At 39.9% G+C, this 15,186-nt stretch overlaps 1 protein-coding gene across 3 annotated transcripts in view; it reads left to right on the top strand.

The window, feature by feature from the left end:
• znf385b (zinc finger protein 385B) overlaps window positions 1-15,186 on the top strand; it is a 339,665-nt gene that overhangs the window by 46,824 nt on the left and 277,655 nt on the right. Inside the window, exon 1 of one of the 3 annotated variants that reach the window (XM_069935861.1) lies at window positions 7,437-7,780. The exons of the other annotated variants lie outside the window; for them this stretch is intronic. Within the exon in view, the coding sequence (XP_069791962.1) occupies window positions 7,756-7,780 (25 nt within the window). The 5' untranslated portion in view covers window positions 7,437-7,755. Of the gene's footprint in view, window positions 1-7,436; window positions 7,781-15,186 lie in introns of those variants that run through there. 3 annotated transcript variants of the gene reach the window in all.

Below are 15,186 nucleotides of genomic sequence, written 5' to 3'. Positions count from 1 at the left end.
TTATTAATATAGTCTTTGAATTCACTTGCCTGGTAATTTGGCTTCAGCATAACAACCAGATTGTTCAGATTTATCAATAGAGAAGCAATAGTGTAGGAACATTCTGAGTGAAGGCAATTTAACAAGTTTACACTCCTTATTTCCCTGTAAGGATTCCGTTCCATCCTCTCAAGTCCTCCGTCTCTGTAGTATCTGCATCTAGGATGACAATTTCCATGCCAGATTGTCAGAGAAGTCCTCCTCCTTCAAAGAATGTGCCTTCCCCTCTACCACCATCAACTCGGCCTTCACCCGCATATTCTCCATTACCCACACATTTCCTTAACTCCCCCCCCCCACCTCCACACGGAACAAGTACAGGATTCCCCTTGTCCTCACCTACCACCCCACCAGCCTCGATATCCAACATATTCTCCTCCGCCATTTCCACCACCTCTGACATAATCCACCACCAAACATATCTTGCCCTCTCCTCCTTTCCCTGCCTTTTGCAGGGACCACTCACTCCGTGACTCCCTTGTCCACTCCTCCCTCCCTATCAATCATCGCCTAATCCCACACCACCATTCAGGGCCCCAAACAATCCTTCCAAGTAAAGCAACATTTCACTTGTGAATCTGCAGGGGTCAGCTACTGCATCTGGTGCTTCCATTGTGGTCTCCTCTACATCAGAGAGACTGGGAGAGCGCTTTGTTGAGCACCTCGGCTCTGTCCACTGCAAAAGTGCAGATTTCCCAGTGGCCACCCATTTCAAATCCCTTGCTGACATGAGACCATTCTCATGCACTGCCAGACTAAGACCACCCACAAATTGGAGGAAAAACACCTCATTTTCTGTCTGGGCACCTTCCAACTGATGGCATTAACACTGATTTCACTTACTTACATAAAACATCACCTTTTCCCAGCTCTGTCTGTCTGTCCATCCCCCCCTCTCTCTCTCTCTCGCTCTCTCTTTTCCATTTGTATCCTTTCACAGATCCAAAATCAATGCTCACCTCTCCTCTTATCATATCTAATCAACACCTTTTGTTGGTTTGAACTCCTCCAATAGACAGCATGTTTCTGAGCATTCCTGTTCTTTGCTTATTGCTTAAAGAAGGGTTCAGGCCCAAAATGTCATCAATCTATCTTTATCCCCATTGATGGTGGAAGACTGGCTGAGTTCCTCCAGTATTTCTGTGTGTTTTCAACAAGTTTGTATATATATATATATATATATATATATATATGTATGTATACACACACGCACACGCGCGCACGCACACACACTGCATTCAGTAGGAACACACTTTGGAAATATAACTGATTAAGAATTGATATTTTAAAAAAAACTCTAGTGCAAATCAACCAAGGAATGGAACAACTGAACAGGTACTACATTGTGTTTGGAATTTGCCTTTGTCACAGTAGTGTCCAGAAGTTGAAAAATCCCTACCCAAGGAAAGATAGATCAATTATAAGATTCAAACAGGCTAAAATGATGAGTCTTTTTCTTCCAAGGAAGCATACACCACTTTTGAGTAATATTGTTTCTGAAACTTCAGCCTTCAGTGAGTTAAAACCATTTGGAAATGTTGTTTCACGTGCAGAGAATGTAGAATCATAGAACATTACAGCACAGAAAACAGGCCCTTTGGTCCTTTTCGTCTGTGCCAAACCATAATTCCTCTGAGTCCCACTGACCTGCATCCATTCCATATCCCTCCTTACCCCTCCCATCCATGTACGTGTTCAAATTTTTCTTAAATTTAAAAATTGAGCTTGCATTCACCACTTCAGCTCACATACTCCCACCACTCACTGTGTGAAGAAATTCCCCCTAATTTTTCCCCTCAACTCCCCTCCCCCTCCTTTCACCTTAACCTATTTTCTCTGGTTTCTAACCTCAGAAGTAAAGGGTGACTTGAATTTACTCTGTACACCATTCATAATTTTGTATACCTTTATTAAATCTCCCCTCATCTTTCTGTGCTCCGGGGAATAAAGTTCTACCCTGTTTAAACTTTCCCTATAACTCAGTTCCTCAAGTCCCAGCAACATTCTCTTAAATATTCTCTGTATGCTTTCAATTTATTGATATCTTTCCTGTAGTTCAGTGACCAAAATTACACACAATACTCCAAATTTGGCCTCACCAATATCATATTACAACTTTACCAAACATCCTAATCTTTTACGCAATACTTTGATTTATGAACAACATTTCTCTTTAGGACCCTGTGATGCCACATTCAACGAATTATATTCTCATATCCCTCTGCTCTACTGTATTTTCCTCAGTCACCTACTGTTTACCATGTATGTCCTACCTTGGTTTATCCTTCCAAAATGCATAACCTCACACTTGTCTGCATGAAATTCCATCTCCCATTTTGCAGCTAATTTTTCCAGCTGCCCCAGATCCCTCTGCAAGCTTAAAAAACCTTCCTTGTTGTCCACTGCATTGCCAATCTTTGCTGATTCAATTTACCATATTATCATCAAGGTCATTGATATAGATGACAAACAACAATGGACCCAGTGTCCTTGAGGGACACCACTAATCACAGGTGTCATGTCAGAGATGCAATTGTTACGAGCCCAGATAATTCCAAAACCCAGCAGCAATAGAAATTCATCAAGACTAATGGTTACTTAAACAAAAGTTGCTTTTAATTTTCTTTAAACAAAAATAAGATCAAACTTTAACTTATTACTATTAACTTAACTTAACCTAACTTAACCCCCTTCTAATTCTAAGTGCACATGTAAATGTGTAAATGTTCAGGAACGTTCTTTGATTCACAGTCCAATCATTCACTTCTCCAAGTTCACTGGTATTATTCTTATACTGTGCACAGAATTTAACATATATGATTTTTCACCAGGCTGTGGTGCTTAAAGATAAATGGTTACCACTCAGGAAGGTTCTCATTGGTTTCCGAGTGATATTTGTTGCTCGTTACGCACACACAAACTGATTTCCTCCATTCAATCACTTCAGTGTCTTGCCGAAGAAACTTGCCCATCATGGGTTTTCCAAATGATAACCTCTTCTTCTAGGTCACCGCAGAGTTCCTCTTGTTTCCCTTATTTCACGAGAAACACTCTAGCCAGCCATTTCCTCTTATAAGAACCACAAGGTTTTGAACAGGCTGAACTCAGAACTCACTTTCAAAATGGGGTTTTTCAACAAGCTGCCAGCTCGGCATTTTGCAGCCTCAATTGCTACTGTAGAACTTACCTCTCTCTCTCTCTCTCTCTCTCTCTCTCTCTCTCTCAGCGAAGAATCCTCTTTGTTCTTTCCTCTCTCTCTCTCTGCTTGTAGAAACCAAAACTTTTCGCAGGGCTCCAAACCTAATCTTTGAAAGATCTTTATCAGCACTTGAGCCTGAACTTTTCATTTACACCTGCTTTTGAAGTTCTTTCCAAAAGCAGTTCTATTGTCTCTGCAAAGTCACGGAGCTTTAGCAAAGCTCTTGCGTTTTAAATGAGATGTGAAGTGTGTATCTGTTTGTGAAGTGACCTACACTGAATGCCCACAACCTATCTCTTTTAGAAACATATTTATATATAATTTAACCTGTAATACAATCATCCACTACCACTCTCTGGCTTCATCCATAAAACCAACATCAAATCCAATTTACTAGCTCACGATGAAGGCTGATTGATGGAAACTTTCTGACTAGCCTCTTATGTGGAACCTTTTCAAAGGCCTTAATAAAATCTAGGTAGACCACATCTACTGCTTTTCCTTCAACTTTCTGGAAATCACCTTGAAAAAAACTCTATAAAATTTGTTAAACATGACCTATCACACACAAAGCCACAATGACTATCCCTCATCAGTCCCTGACTATCCAAATGCTTGTATATCTGATCTCTTCGAACACCTTCCAATAATGTACCTACTATTGATGTCAGGCTTTTTGTCTATAATTTCCTGGGTTTATTTTGGAGCCTTTTTCTAAACAACAGAACAATATGAGCTACCCTTCCATCCCTTGGCCTCACCTGTGGCTAAGGCCATTTTAACTATATATGCCTCCTTCCAGGTCTGAGGGAATAACGTGAAGCACTGGGGATTTATCCACCTTTATTCACTTTAAGACAACAAGCACCTCCTCCTCTCTAATATATACAAGTCCCATGGCCCTACTGCTCATTTGATTCACTTCCTGAAAATCTGTACCAGTTTCCTGAGTAAATACTGAGGAAAAAATCCATTTAAAGGTGTCCCCCCCTTCTTCGAGATCCATACACTCTGATCTTCAAGAGAACTAATTTTGTCCCTTACTTTCCCTTTGGTCTTAATATGCTTGTAGAAACCCTTAGGACTTTCTTTCACCTTATCTTAGCCTTTCTGATTTCCTTCTAAAGTTTTTTTTCCTGCATTGTTACACTCCTCAAGCACCTCATTTGTGCCTTTTTGCCTATACCTACTATACACCTCTCTTTTGAACAGATCCCTAACACCCCTTGGAAACCAAAATTCCTTAAGCCTGTTAACATTTCCTTTGATGCTTACAAGAACATACAAACTCCGTACTCTCAAAATTTCACCTTTGAAGGTCTTCCGCTTACCGAGCACATCCTTGTCAGAAAACAACCAAGCCCTTTGTAGATCCTTTCTCATTTTCTCTTTGGCCTATCTCCAATTTAGAATCTCAACCTGAGGACCAGACCTATCATTATCCAAAACGTATGAATGTATTTTATTTGTAAAATTCCATTAATCCAGTCATGTTTGGGTCTTGGATGGTGCCCAACTAGTGGACTTTCCTGACATGTTATTTGTGTTAATCCCTCAAAATGCTTGGAATTCACATTTTTTTTTAGATATGACACCACATTACAACAAATCCTGTAGATTTCAAGGGATTGTAGGGAACAGTGCCCCATTGAGTTTCATGGGAGCATTGGATGCATTTAAAGGGAACACAGGAAATTCGGCCATGGTAAGGTGAAGAGGTGGACAGGAAATGCAGTGATTTCAAAGGGAGTTGTGATTTACATAATTGGGGAAGCCATCTGGCGATCATCAGGAATTCTGAATTGTTGGATTGAGGATTATCAGAGCATTGACACATAGTGAATTTTAAGCACATCTTATGTCTTTGCAGCGATAATAATTTTTTGATAATGAGGTAAGTGTAGGTAACCATTATTATCATTATTGTATCATTGATTTTCCTTTGCTCAAATCACTTTCAGTTACTGCATTTATTGCAGTATTGAGTTGTCAACTTGAACTATCTACTCACAAAGGAAGCCAACTCTGTTTCCACTATTTTGGTTTGAAAAATAATCCACAACCATGGCACAGACCCACGTTTACTTGTCTTTTGGGTCGTGCACTAATTTGCAAGCATGCTGAGTCTCTGCAAATTAAAACAGTACAATTGGATCACAGATAACAATCTTAAAGCAATAATGAGTCTGGCAATTATGAAAATTAAGCTTGATGTCCTCAAAATTGTTTCTCAGAAGCAAAGAAAAAGCATCCACTGGTAAAAGTGTATTGTTATATTAATTATTGTTCAATGTAATTTGTAAAACAGTAAACCTTTTAATACATTTCAATCACGATTCATAATTGTTTTGAGGCTTTATGATTGAAATAAATTGTGCAAAGATTTAAAACAGTTACGATGTCATACACACTCGCGCAACGCTCATAATTCCCTGCATTTTAAATAAGGGTGCCATTATTTTCTCGCTCTTTGAAATCTACAAATAACATGTTATTAAAATCTTGTGACTTCATAGACAGGATCAAAATCATCTACATCTGGTTGTCTGTAATCAAATGTCAATAATTATCTGGAGGGTTTCAGATGATCAGTCTGGCCCTCTTTGTCCAACAAAGTTGTTCAACCCTGCTCCAGAACATGTGGTTGACATGCTAAAGCTCTCAGTCCAGAATTTGCTATTAAAAATTTATTTATTTCAGACTCATTTTAAATTTATAACAAATGAGAAAAAAATAAAGAGATATTAACCATTTGAAATTTTAATAACATTGATGAACTTTGAAAAAAGCTGCCTTTCCTTTTGCGCACCTTCTCATTTCTTCAGTCCTCATGTAATCGTTGAAATTTTGGGATCCTGTCCCAGGACCAACTAATTACAAGATCAGGGAATCAGTTTGCAGGATAAGTAATCTTAACTGCAACAAATTATGATGCTGGGAGTCCTTGGGAGAACAGTGGTGGAACATAATGACATATACACGACTCACTGAGTGAGTTTGGGGCCTCAGTATATTACAGGCCATCTCTGCCATAATGAAAGGGTTCTGTTTTTACAGATGCCCAAAAATTTATTTTGTTCACAAATCAGAACATATACAAAAAACACTTGACATGTTGACCGTTACCACCCAAGATCAGCATCAGAAGGTGATAAGGTTGATAAGAAAGAACAAAGTGGAGAGAAAGAGGAAACATGTCCGACCATTCATAGTTTCAAACGTGTGTCTGTCAGACTTTCGAATGTGATAATATTATGGGAGTCTGTTCATGTGTAGGAATGTCCAAAAGTCAGTGTTCTTTACAGCGTGGAGATGGCTATTGTTCCAGACAGGTAAATGGAAACAGTTCTGTTCAGAACTGCCAATATTTACCAGCAAAGTCCAGGCCATAAATATTTCATATTGGAAATAAAATGCAGAACTCGTGAGTATAAAAATCTGCATTTTTAAACTTGCATATCCAAACAAGTGACACAATCCATGGCAAGCATTTAGGAAAGCAGAGAGAGAGAGAGAGAGAGAGAGAGAGAAAGCATGTTCACAGAACAATAAAATGCAACTCCAAGCATTTGAAGCTTCAGTTTGTTTTAACTATTAGAATCATTTCATTATTTTCTAAATTAAGTAATTTTTGACTTTGAAAAGTGGCGCAAAGGAATCCGCTTTTATGCAAAATAAGGGACAATCAATTAAAACATTTTCAGTTAATATTAGTTCTCATTCAAGACGAGAGCATCATTCAGAAGTATTTACCAATTGAACTGCAATTTGCGCTAATTGACCATGAGCCTTTACCTTGTTTTGATTTTCTTTCTCTGATGACCTGTCATGTCTAATAATATCAGTTGTTAGTTTGATTTATCTGAGGAAAGCCAATTATCCTGATTTTCTGCACCCCTCACAGTAATAACGTATCAGCTTTGCATTTGTCATCCCTTCTTTGCCAGAGTGCCAGTTAAATTATGAAAGTGTGGAACACTGATTTCCTTCTGTCTCAGCTGTTTATCATTGAAAAGGGATATGCTATTTTTAGCATCAATACAATGTTTTTAGATGAACCTTCATCTGCGTGGCTTGATCTGGCCATTGCTGAGAATTGTTACATTATAGTCTTTGAGAATGTGATTAAGTGAGCAAGTGATTATCCTCACTGCCAACGGGGACTTGCACTGCCTGTTTCTACATGTTTTGCTGCTTGGATTTCTTGAGAGGCACATTCCCTTCACGGTAACATGTCGCAGCACATTGCTGAAATTACATAGCTTCCTTTTCAAAATGACTGTGAAATGCCCATTTTTAACCTCAGACAGTTGACAAGGTTTTAAAAGAGCCGTGACTCATCCTGCATCCAGAGAAATCTGAGGCAATCCTGATTTTAAAAGAGCACCTGATTTCCGGGTTGGCGACATCGATCATCAAGCAAGAAACTGCTGAATTTTTTTTTAACAGCACAGCTGTCAAAATTAGACCTTTATTCTTTACGGAATAATTACTATCTATTTTATGCTGCAGTCATAATGTGGAGTGGATTCCTCAACAAAGGTGAGTACCAGATAATCTACCTTTTGGATACAAAACCACTGAGAGATGATATGGGTATTGGTCTTTTAGCTTGAATTTCTCCTTTTAATTCATTCCTTTTTTTAATAGTAGCCGTTGTGGTAGACCCTCAATGTACTTCTCCTTAATTGTATAGCACTAGAATCACGGCATATGCAGACGTTCCTGTCTAAATCCTTAATTGTTGTTTGATGTGTTCAGGATAGTTGAGGCACTGCACCCCTTTCAGTATGTTTTGTTTAAGCTGATTTCTTTTTCAAGCTGTCAGTTATTGTAGCGCATTGACCTGACTGATGTTGACCTTCAAATATTGGTCTGTTTTTGGCAGATAGATTAATGTGTCAAACTTTCCAGAAAATGTGATGATTCCCATTTTTTGGATTTTAGCACTCGTCTACGGTGTGTGATGGGCAGTGTTTGAAATGAAGATAATGTCTTTACCAATTCTTCAGGAATGTTTCTCTTTTGGTGAATTCCATGAAACAGTAATGTCCACAGCAACACGGTAATTAGCCACGAGTAACCTGATTGATGCAATTCTTTAATGTAATAGTGAAATCTTTGAGAATGGAAAGGTTGGCAAACTAATATTACTTCTGTCATTTACCTGTTCATATTTATTGGATAAACTGAATGAATCATTTGCCATCTGTTCAACATGAGGTTTGAGGAAAAAAAAACATTCTCAACTGATGAATGTCTAAAACAGATTAATGGCATGTATTTCACGGACGAAATGGTACACCTCATTTGTTTTTAAAAGCACGGATACTTTTATAAACAGTTCCTCCCTGTTGCTGTCTTGTGAATGATTAAAAGATTTCTGGAGTGTTTTGAAATATAACTGGCAGTTCTTCATAATAGATGCAACTTATAGGTTGAGCATCTTGAACTATGCAGACGATATACAAGACCAACTCACAAATACTCTGTTAGCTACTTTCCTTCCTCCACATATGAAACATTTGTTGCTAGAGATAAAATAATGAAATGCCATATAATTAAGAACCTTTTCGTTATTTGATTAGTAGCTGAGTAGCAAGGATCATCGTGACCAGGATTTGCTCTGTTGACGTTTCCTTAGAAATAATTTGTTCAGCTTCTATTTCGGAACACAGCATTATTCCAGGCCCTGTTTTGTTCTATCGGATCTCTGCACAAGAAAATGCCAGCACATCGTTGTGTTCCACATATGAGTGCGACAGCTTTTTAAGACATTCACCAGTTCGTAGCTGTTGACGTGAAGTAAGCTGCCAGCAAAAGTTAAATATTTAACTGTTTACGAAGTCCATGAACAAATTTTAAAATTTGATTGTTTTGCTAATCTTGCTTACAGTACCAAGCATATGCTTTGATTACCGTATATATTCGTGTAAAAGTCACCCCCCCCTCCTTATTTTCCATGTATCTTATGTAAAAGTCGACCCCCTATTTTTGGTCCTGACCACCTGTGCATCCCATTTCCCAACACCCTGACCACCCACTGCGAACCTTTATCTTAGTCACCAACCTATCCAAGCTCCCAACGCCCTGACCATGAATCCTCGCCTCAGCTGCACACCCATCCAAGTATCTGGCACCCGAACTGTGGATTCTCACCCCAGCTGCCCGCCCATCCGAGCTCCCAAAGCCCCGACTGAGAACATTCGTCTCGGCTGCCCCCCACCCCCCATCCGAGCTCCTGACCCCCCCTAGTTGCAAACTCTCGCCTCGGCCGCCTGCCCATCTGAGCTCCCGACGCCCTGACTACGGATCCTCACCTTAGCCACCCACCCACCCTAGATCCTAGCGCCCTGATCCCTAATGCTCACCTCAGGACCCTCCCATCCAACATCCTGTCTGCCCACCCACCAGAGCTCGTGATTCACTGACCACGGAACCTCACCCTGGCCACCTGCCCACTGGAGCTCCCGACATCTCAACTGCAGATGCTTTCCCCGGCTATCAACGTACCAGAGTTCCCAATGGCCTGACCACAGATCCTCAGCTCGGCCACCCACCCATCTGAAGTCCTGATTCTCTGAACCCAGACTTGCCACTCGATTACCATTCGGTTCTGGCCATCCGAGCTCCTGATGCCTTGAACGACAAAGGTACTTACCGGGGTCAGAAGTACGATCTGTGTAAAAGTCAACCCCCCACCCCCCAAATTTGTTCTGAAAAATTTGTCCCCAAATTTCAACTATTCGATGAGTATTTATGGTAATATGTATTCCATCCAATTTATCTAAACACTGGTACTACTCAGCAATACTTCATATCTTAGTAATAACACACACAATACTGGAATAACTCAGCATGTCCAACAGTGTAGTTTACATTACAAATACAAAGATACAAAACCAACATTTCGGCTTGAGCCCTTTTTGAAAAATGGATTGATCATTTAGGAATCTGTTAGAGGGGAAGAAGCTGTCTGTGCACTGCTGACCTGCTCATCTTTAGGCTCCTATACCTCCTTTCCAATGGTAGCAGAGTGAAGCGGGCATGGCCTGGTTGGAAGGGGTCCTTGAGAATAGAAGCTGTTCTTAAAGACACTGCCTTAAAAATCCTCGATAGAGTGAAGTCTGGTGCCTGTGATGTCACAGGCCAAGTTAACAACCCTCTTGGAGTTTATTCTTGTCCTGAGAGTTGGCACCTTCAGACCGGGCATTGATGCAACCAGCCAGAATGCTCTCCACGGTTCACCTGTAGAGGTTTATGAGAGTCTTTGGTGATAAACCAAATCTCCCCAGACACCTCACAAAGTATAGCCGCTGGTGGGAAAGGTTCCATTATTGTCACCACATCTAGAATGTGACATAAATGAAATTCTTTAACTTTGACTACCGTAAGGAAAACAGAGAATCGCCACTTTGTCCAGCACCCCTCAGAGAAATGTGGCCCCAGTGAGGGCTGAACTCATGACCCCTGGTTTACAAGACCAATGCTCTAACCACTGAGCTATTAGAGTCTCTTTGTGCTTGTACCAACTTGGAGGCTCCAGGACAGATCCTCTGAGATGTTGACACCCAGGAATTTAAAGTTCTTGACCCTCTCCACTACTGAGCCCTCGATGAGGACTGGGTTGTGTTCCCCTCTCTTCCTCCTGAAGTCCACAATCATCTCCGTGGTTTTGCTAACGTTGAGTGCAAGATCGTTGATGTGACGCCACTCGACAAGCTGATCTATCTCCCTCCTGTACACTTCCTCATGGCTGTCTGTGATTCTGCCAACAACTGTGATGTTGTCGGCAAACTTGTCGATGGCATTGGAATTATGCCTGGGCTACACAGTCGTGGGTGTGTAACAACTGGAGCAGTGGGCTAAGCACGCATCCTTGGGGTGCGCCTGTGTTGATTAATCAGTGAGGAGGAGATGTTGCTTCCAATTCGTACTGACAATTCGTATCTTCTCTTCCCATTCAAAGGTAATTTAGCCAAGCTCTCAAGCCATTACTGGTTACACTGATCTACCTGATCAGTAAATGTGTGGGTTCATGTTGGAAGAATGCACTGATCAGACTGGAAAAGAATCTGCAAGCATCAGTCCAGCATTAATTTGAATTGGTCATTGCAAGTAATGAACAAAGGTTAAAAATTACTGTGGTTCTCCACCTTTTTCTTTCCACTCACATCCCACTTTAAGTAATTCCTATGCCGTCGGTGCTCTGTGATTGCTTAAGGTGGGATGTGAGTGGGAAGGGAAGGTTGAGAATCACTGCTCTACACCCAATTGTTACTGAAAGATTTGGCTTGAAAAAATTGTCATTGGCCCATTTCCTTTGGAGTTATGAAACCATGCACATAACGAGTCAGTGAGGTGCTATTAAAACAGTGGTTTTCAAACTTTTTTCTTTCCACCCACATACCACCTTAAGCAATCCCTTACTAATCACAGAGCACCTATGGCATAGGGATTACTTAAAGTGGTATGTGAGTGGAAAGAAAAAGGTTGAGAACCATGGGTTTAGAGAGTGCAAACTTTGAATCTATTTAATTCATAAAACGGAGGCTGAACTGGTGCCTCATAGTTAATTATACTAGTATGTATTTGCTGTCTTCAATAAAGATCAGATACGCATTCCTCATTAACTTCTGGGAGATTGTAAGGTTATCACTCAACCATCATGTCATTTAGCAAATCTCTTTCACCTCACACCAAGCGTTGTGAAATTGTGCATTGCCACTGGAGCTTGTAAAATAGGCTGAATTAGCAATATTTTATCGCTGTCACCAAGTTATTTATGCTGTTCATGTTCATTTGTTGATCAAATTGGTGTCTGTGAACAATACAATACTTTGTTCTTTCTTGTTCGAGTAAAGACTTATGTTGAAAGTAATAGTTATGTTCAAGTCATGTTCATTTGTTGATCAAATTGGTGTCTGTGAACAGTACAATACTTTGTTCTTTCTTGTTCGAGTAAAGACTTATGTTGAAAGTAATAGTTATGTTCAAGTCATGTTCATTTGTTGATCAAATTGGTGTCTGTGAACAGTACAATACTTTGTTCTTTCTTGTTTGAGTAAAGACTTATGTTGAAAGTAATAGTTATGTTCAAGTTTGAAAAGAAAGAACTTGGATTAATTTCTCATTTCACTTATTGTTCAAGACAATGTGAACAAGCAGTATCTTGTATTGCTTTGTGTTAAGAGCTGTGCTGAACAAAGAATCTTGCAGTCAGGCATTACATTTAGTGGTCTAATTTTTCAACCATGCCAGTATACCAGCTAATTCATGTTCAGGAGTTGGTCCAGTGAACTTGTTTCTTTTCTGTCTCTTCCGTGGCCAGGCTGATTGTGGGCCCTAAACCTAAGAAAAGAGAAAATGCAGAGGAACCTTTTTGGATGGCAACTTTGGACTGAAATGGGGGCAACCTGTTAAGTTCAATTGGTAAGAGAACATTAGATAGAAATCTGCAGAAGGTGCCAGATAGGATTTTGATCATTGCTTTGGCCTTTATAGTTCTTCTACTTGGGAAGTATTATGATTTTACAAGGCTAGAGATAGCTCTGGTACCAAAATATTCTGAATGCAGAGATCAGATGTGCTCTGAGCAAGATCATTAATAGCAACAAGGAACAACTGAGGGCAGGTAATGTCTGGATGTTTCATTGCTAGGTTGTCATATTTTGCTTCAACTTGACTTGACATTACTGAGATGAATGTTAGAACTACTCTTAATACTCCCTTTCCTGTTTTACTCTCATCCCAATGGATATGCTATGCCCTCCTTGATGTTTGGGATAAAGGCACATTTTTCTTTTATTTGCCCCAGTGTTCCACAGTTTTACATTTATAATCAAATAATTCACATGTCATTAAAGTGCAAGTTCTAGAGTTTATTCAAGGTTATTTGTATACATTTTGGTTTGACCATGTAGAAATTACAGCCCTTCTTATACATAGTATAAGAGAGCTTGGCTTGCTTCTAAGCTTTTGATCACATTTGGAGTCTGTAGTTGCCATACTTCAACATGAGGACCGGAGTTGTACAAATGAATGACAAATATGAGGATGAAAATCAAGAATTAAACTGTAAAGGACATCGCCCAAACTTTAGGATTACCACTGTTTGGAACATCATTAAGAAGAAAGAGTGTTCTGGAGAGCTCAGTAATTGCAAAGGGACTGGTAGGGCAATAAAGATCTCCTCTTCTGAGAGCAGAATAATTCTCATCATAATGAAGAAAAATCGCCGAAATGCCTGTCCGACAAATCAGAAACACTCTTCAGGAGGCAGGTGTCGATGTGTCAATGAATAGTGTCCACAAAAGACTTCATGAACAGAAATACAGAGGCTACACTGCAAGATGCAAGCCATTAGTTAGCCACAGAAAGGATGGCCAGATTACAATTTGCCAAGAAGTATTTAAAAGAGACTGCAGAGTTCTAGAAAAAGGTCTTGTGGACAGATGAGACCAAGATTAACCTGCATCAGAGTGATGGCAAGAACCAAGCAAGACTGAAGGTGTAAAGGAAATGCCCAAGATCCAAAGTATACCACCTCATCTATGAAACATGATATTGGGTGTGTGTGGCTGCCACAGATACTGGAGCACTTCATTGATGATGTAACTGCTAATGGCAGAAGCAAAATGAATTCTTATCTGCTCAAGTTCGAGCAAATGCCTCCAAACTCATTGGATGGCAATTCACCCTACAGCAAGATAATGATCTCAAACATACTGCTAAAACAACAAAAGAATTGTTCAAAGCTAAAAACTGGAATATTCTTGAATGGCCGCGTCAGTTACCCGATCTAAATCCAATTGAGCATTCCGTCCATATGCTGAAGAGAAAATGTACAGGGACAAGTCCTGAAACAAGCAGGAGTTGAAGATGGCTGCAGTAGAGACCTGGCCGAGCATCTCCAGAGAATAGACTGAGCACCTGGTGATGTCTATGAGTCACAGAATTCAAGCAGTCATTGCCTGAAAGAAATATGCGCAATGTATTAAACATGACTACTTTAGTATACGTACTATACTTCCCCTTCTTGACCCTCATGGAAGTCTTGTCATTACTTTTCAAATAGTTCCCACCATCTATAACTTCTGTAATCCAACTGATTGCATGAGCGGGTATTAATCTGGAACCTAACAAAAGCATGTTAGTAAGGGAAGAAATATAATAATTTTTAGGAAAAAGAAGCTGACAATTCTGGAATTAATTTATGTAATGGGCAGGGTATGAAATGGGAGAAACTAATCAGATCATGGAGAAAATTTTTTTCCAAAGTTTGAACAGCAGTTTGAACAATGTGGAGTTTCAATCACAGACCAAGCTTAAAATAATATAAGGTGAATCAGTTAGTGTTGAAAATATTGTGGACCAGCTAAGATATATTGACAAGGACCTCAAAATGACAGTGACATTTTAATGAGTGAGTGAGTGAATCCGTGTGTGTGTGTGTGTGTGTGTGTGTGTGTGTGTGGGGAGAAGGATCTAATTCCACACCATCAATTTTCTCTCAGAAAAGCCCTCGTTTGTGTTGAGACGCCTGCTTGGTTATACATAAAGCAGCTAGAATGAAAGGCAATTTCTGTGAATGCCTCCTCAAATCAAAGGATTATTTCTTAAAAGAAAATCAGTTAAAATCTGTTACTAGTAATAAAAACACCAAAGTCTGTGGACACCGTGGTTGAAGTAAAAACACAATGCCTTGATGAGGGGCTCAATCCCAAGTCGCTGGTGATGTATTTTTTTTAATCTTTGCTATATAAGGGACACTGACCAGCTGAGTTTCTCCAGCACTGAGTTTTCACTAAAATCTGTTACTTACCTGTTTGCAAATATTTTGAGCAAAACAAACTGCTGAAGGAACAGCAGCATCTGTGTGGGTGGGTGGGGGGGGGGGGGGGGGGTGAGTAAATGCTGACATGTTTTCTCAAGGTTCCAGCATCTGC

This window comes from Narcine bancroftii, chromosome 4 (assembly GCF_036971445.1).
Source record: "Narcine bancroftii isolate sNarBan1 chromosome 4, sNarBan1.hap1, whole genome shotgun sequence".
Lineage (NCBI taxonomy): Eukaryota > Metazoa > Chordata > Chondrichthyes > Torpediniformes > Narcinidae > Narcine > Narcine bancroftii.
This window is presented reverse-complemented; position numbering and strand designations above follow the sequence as displayed.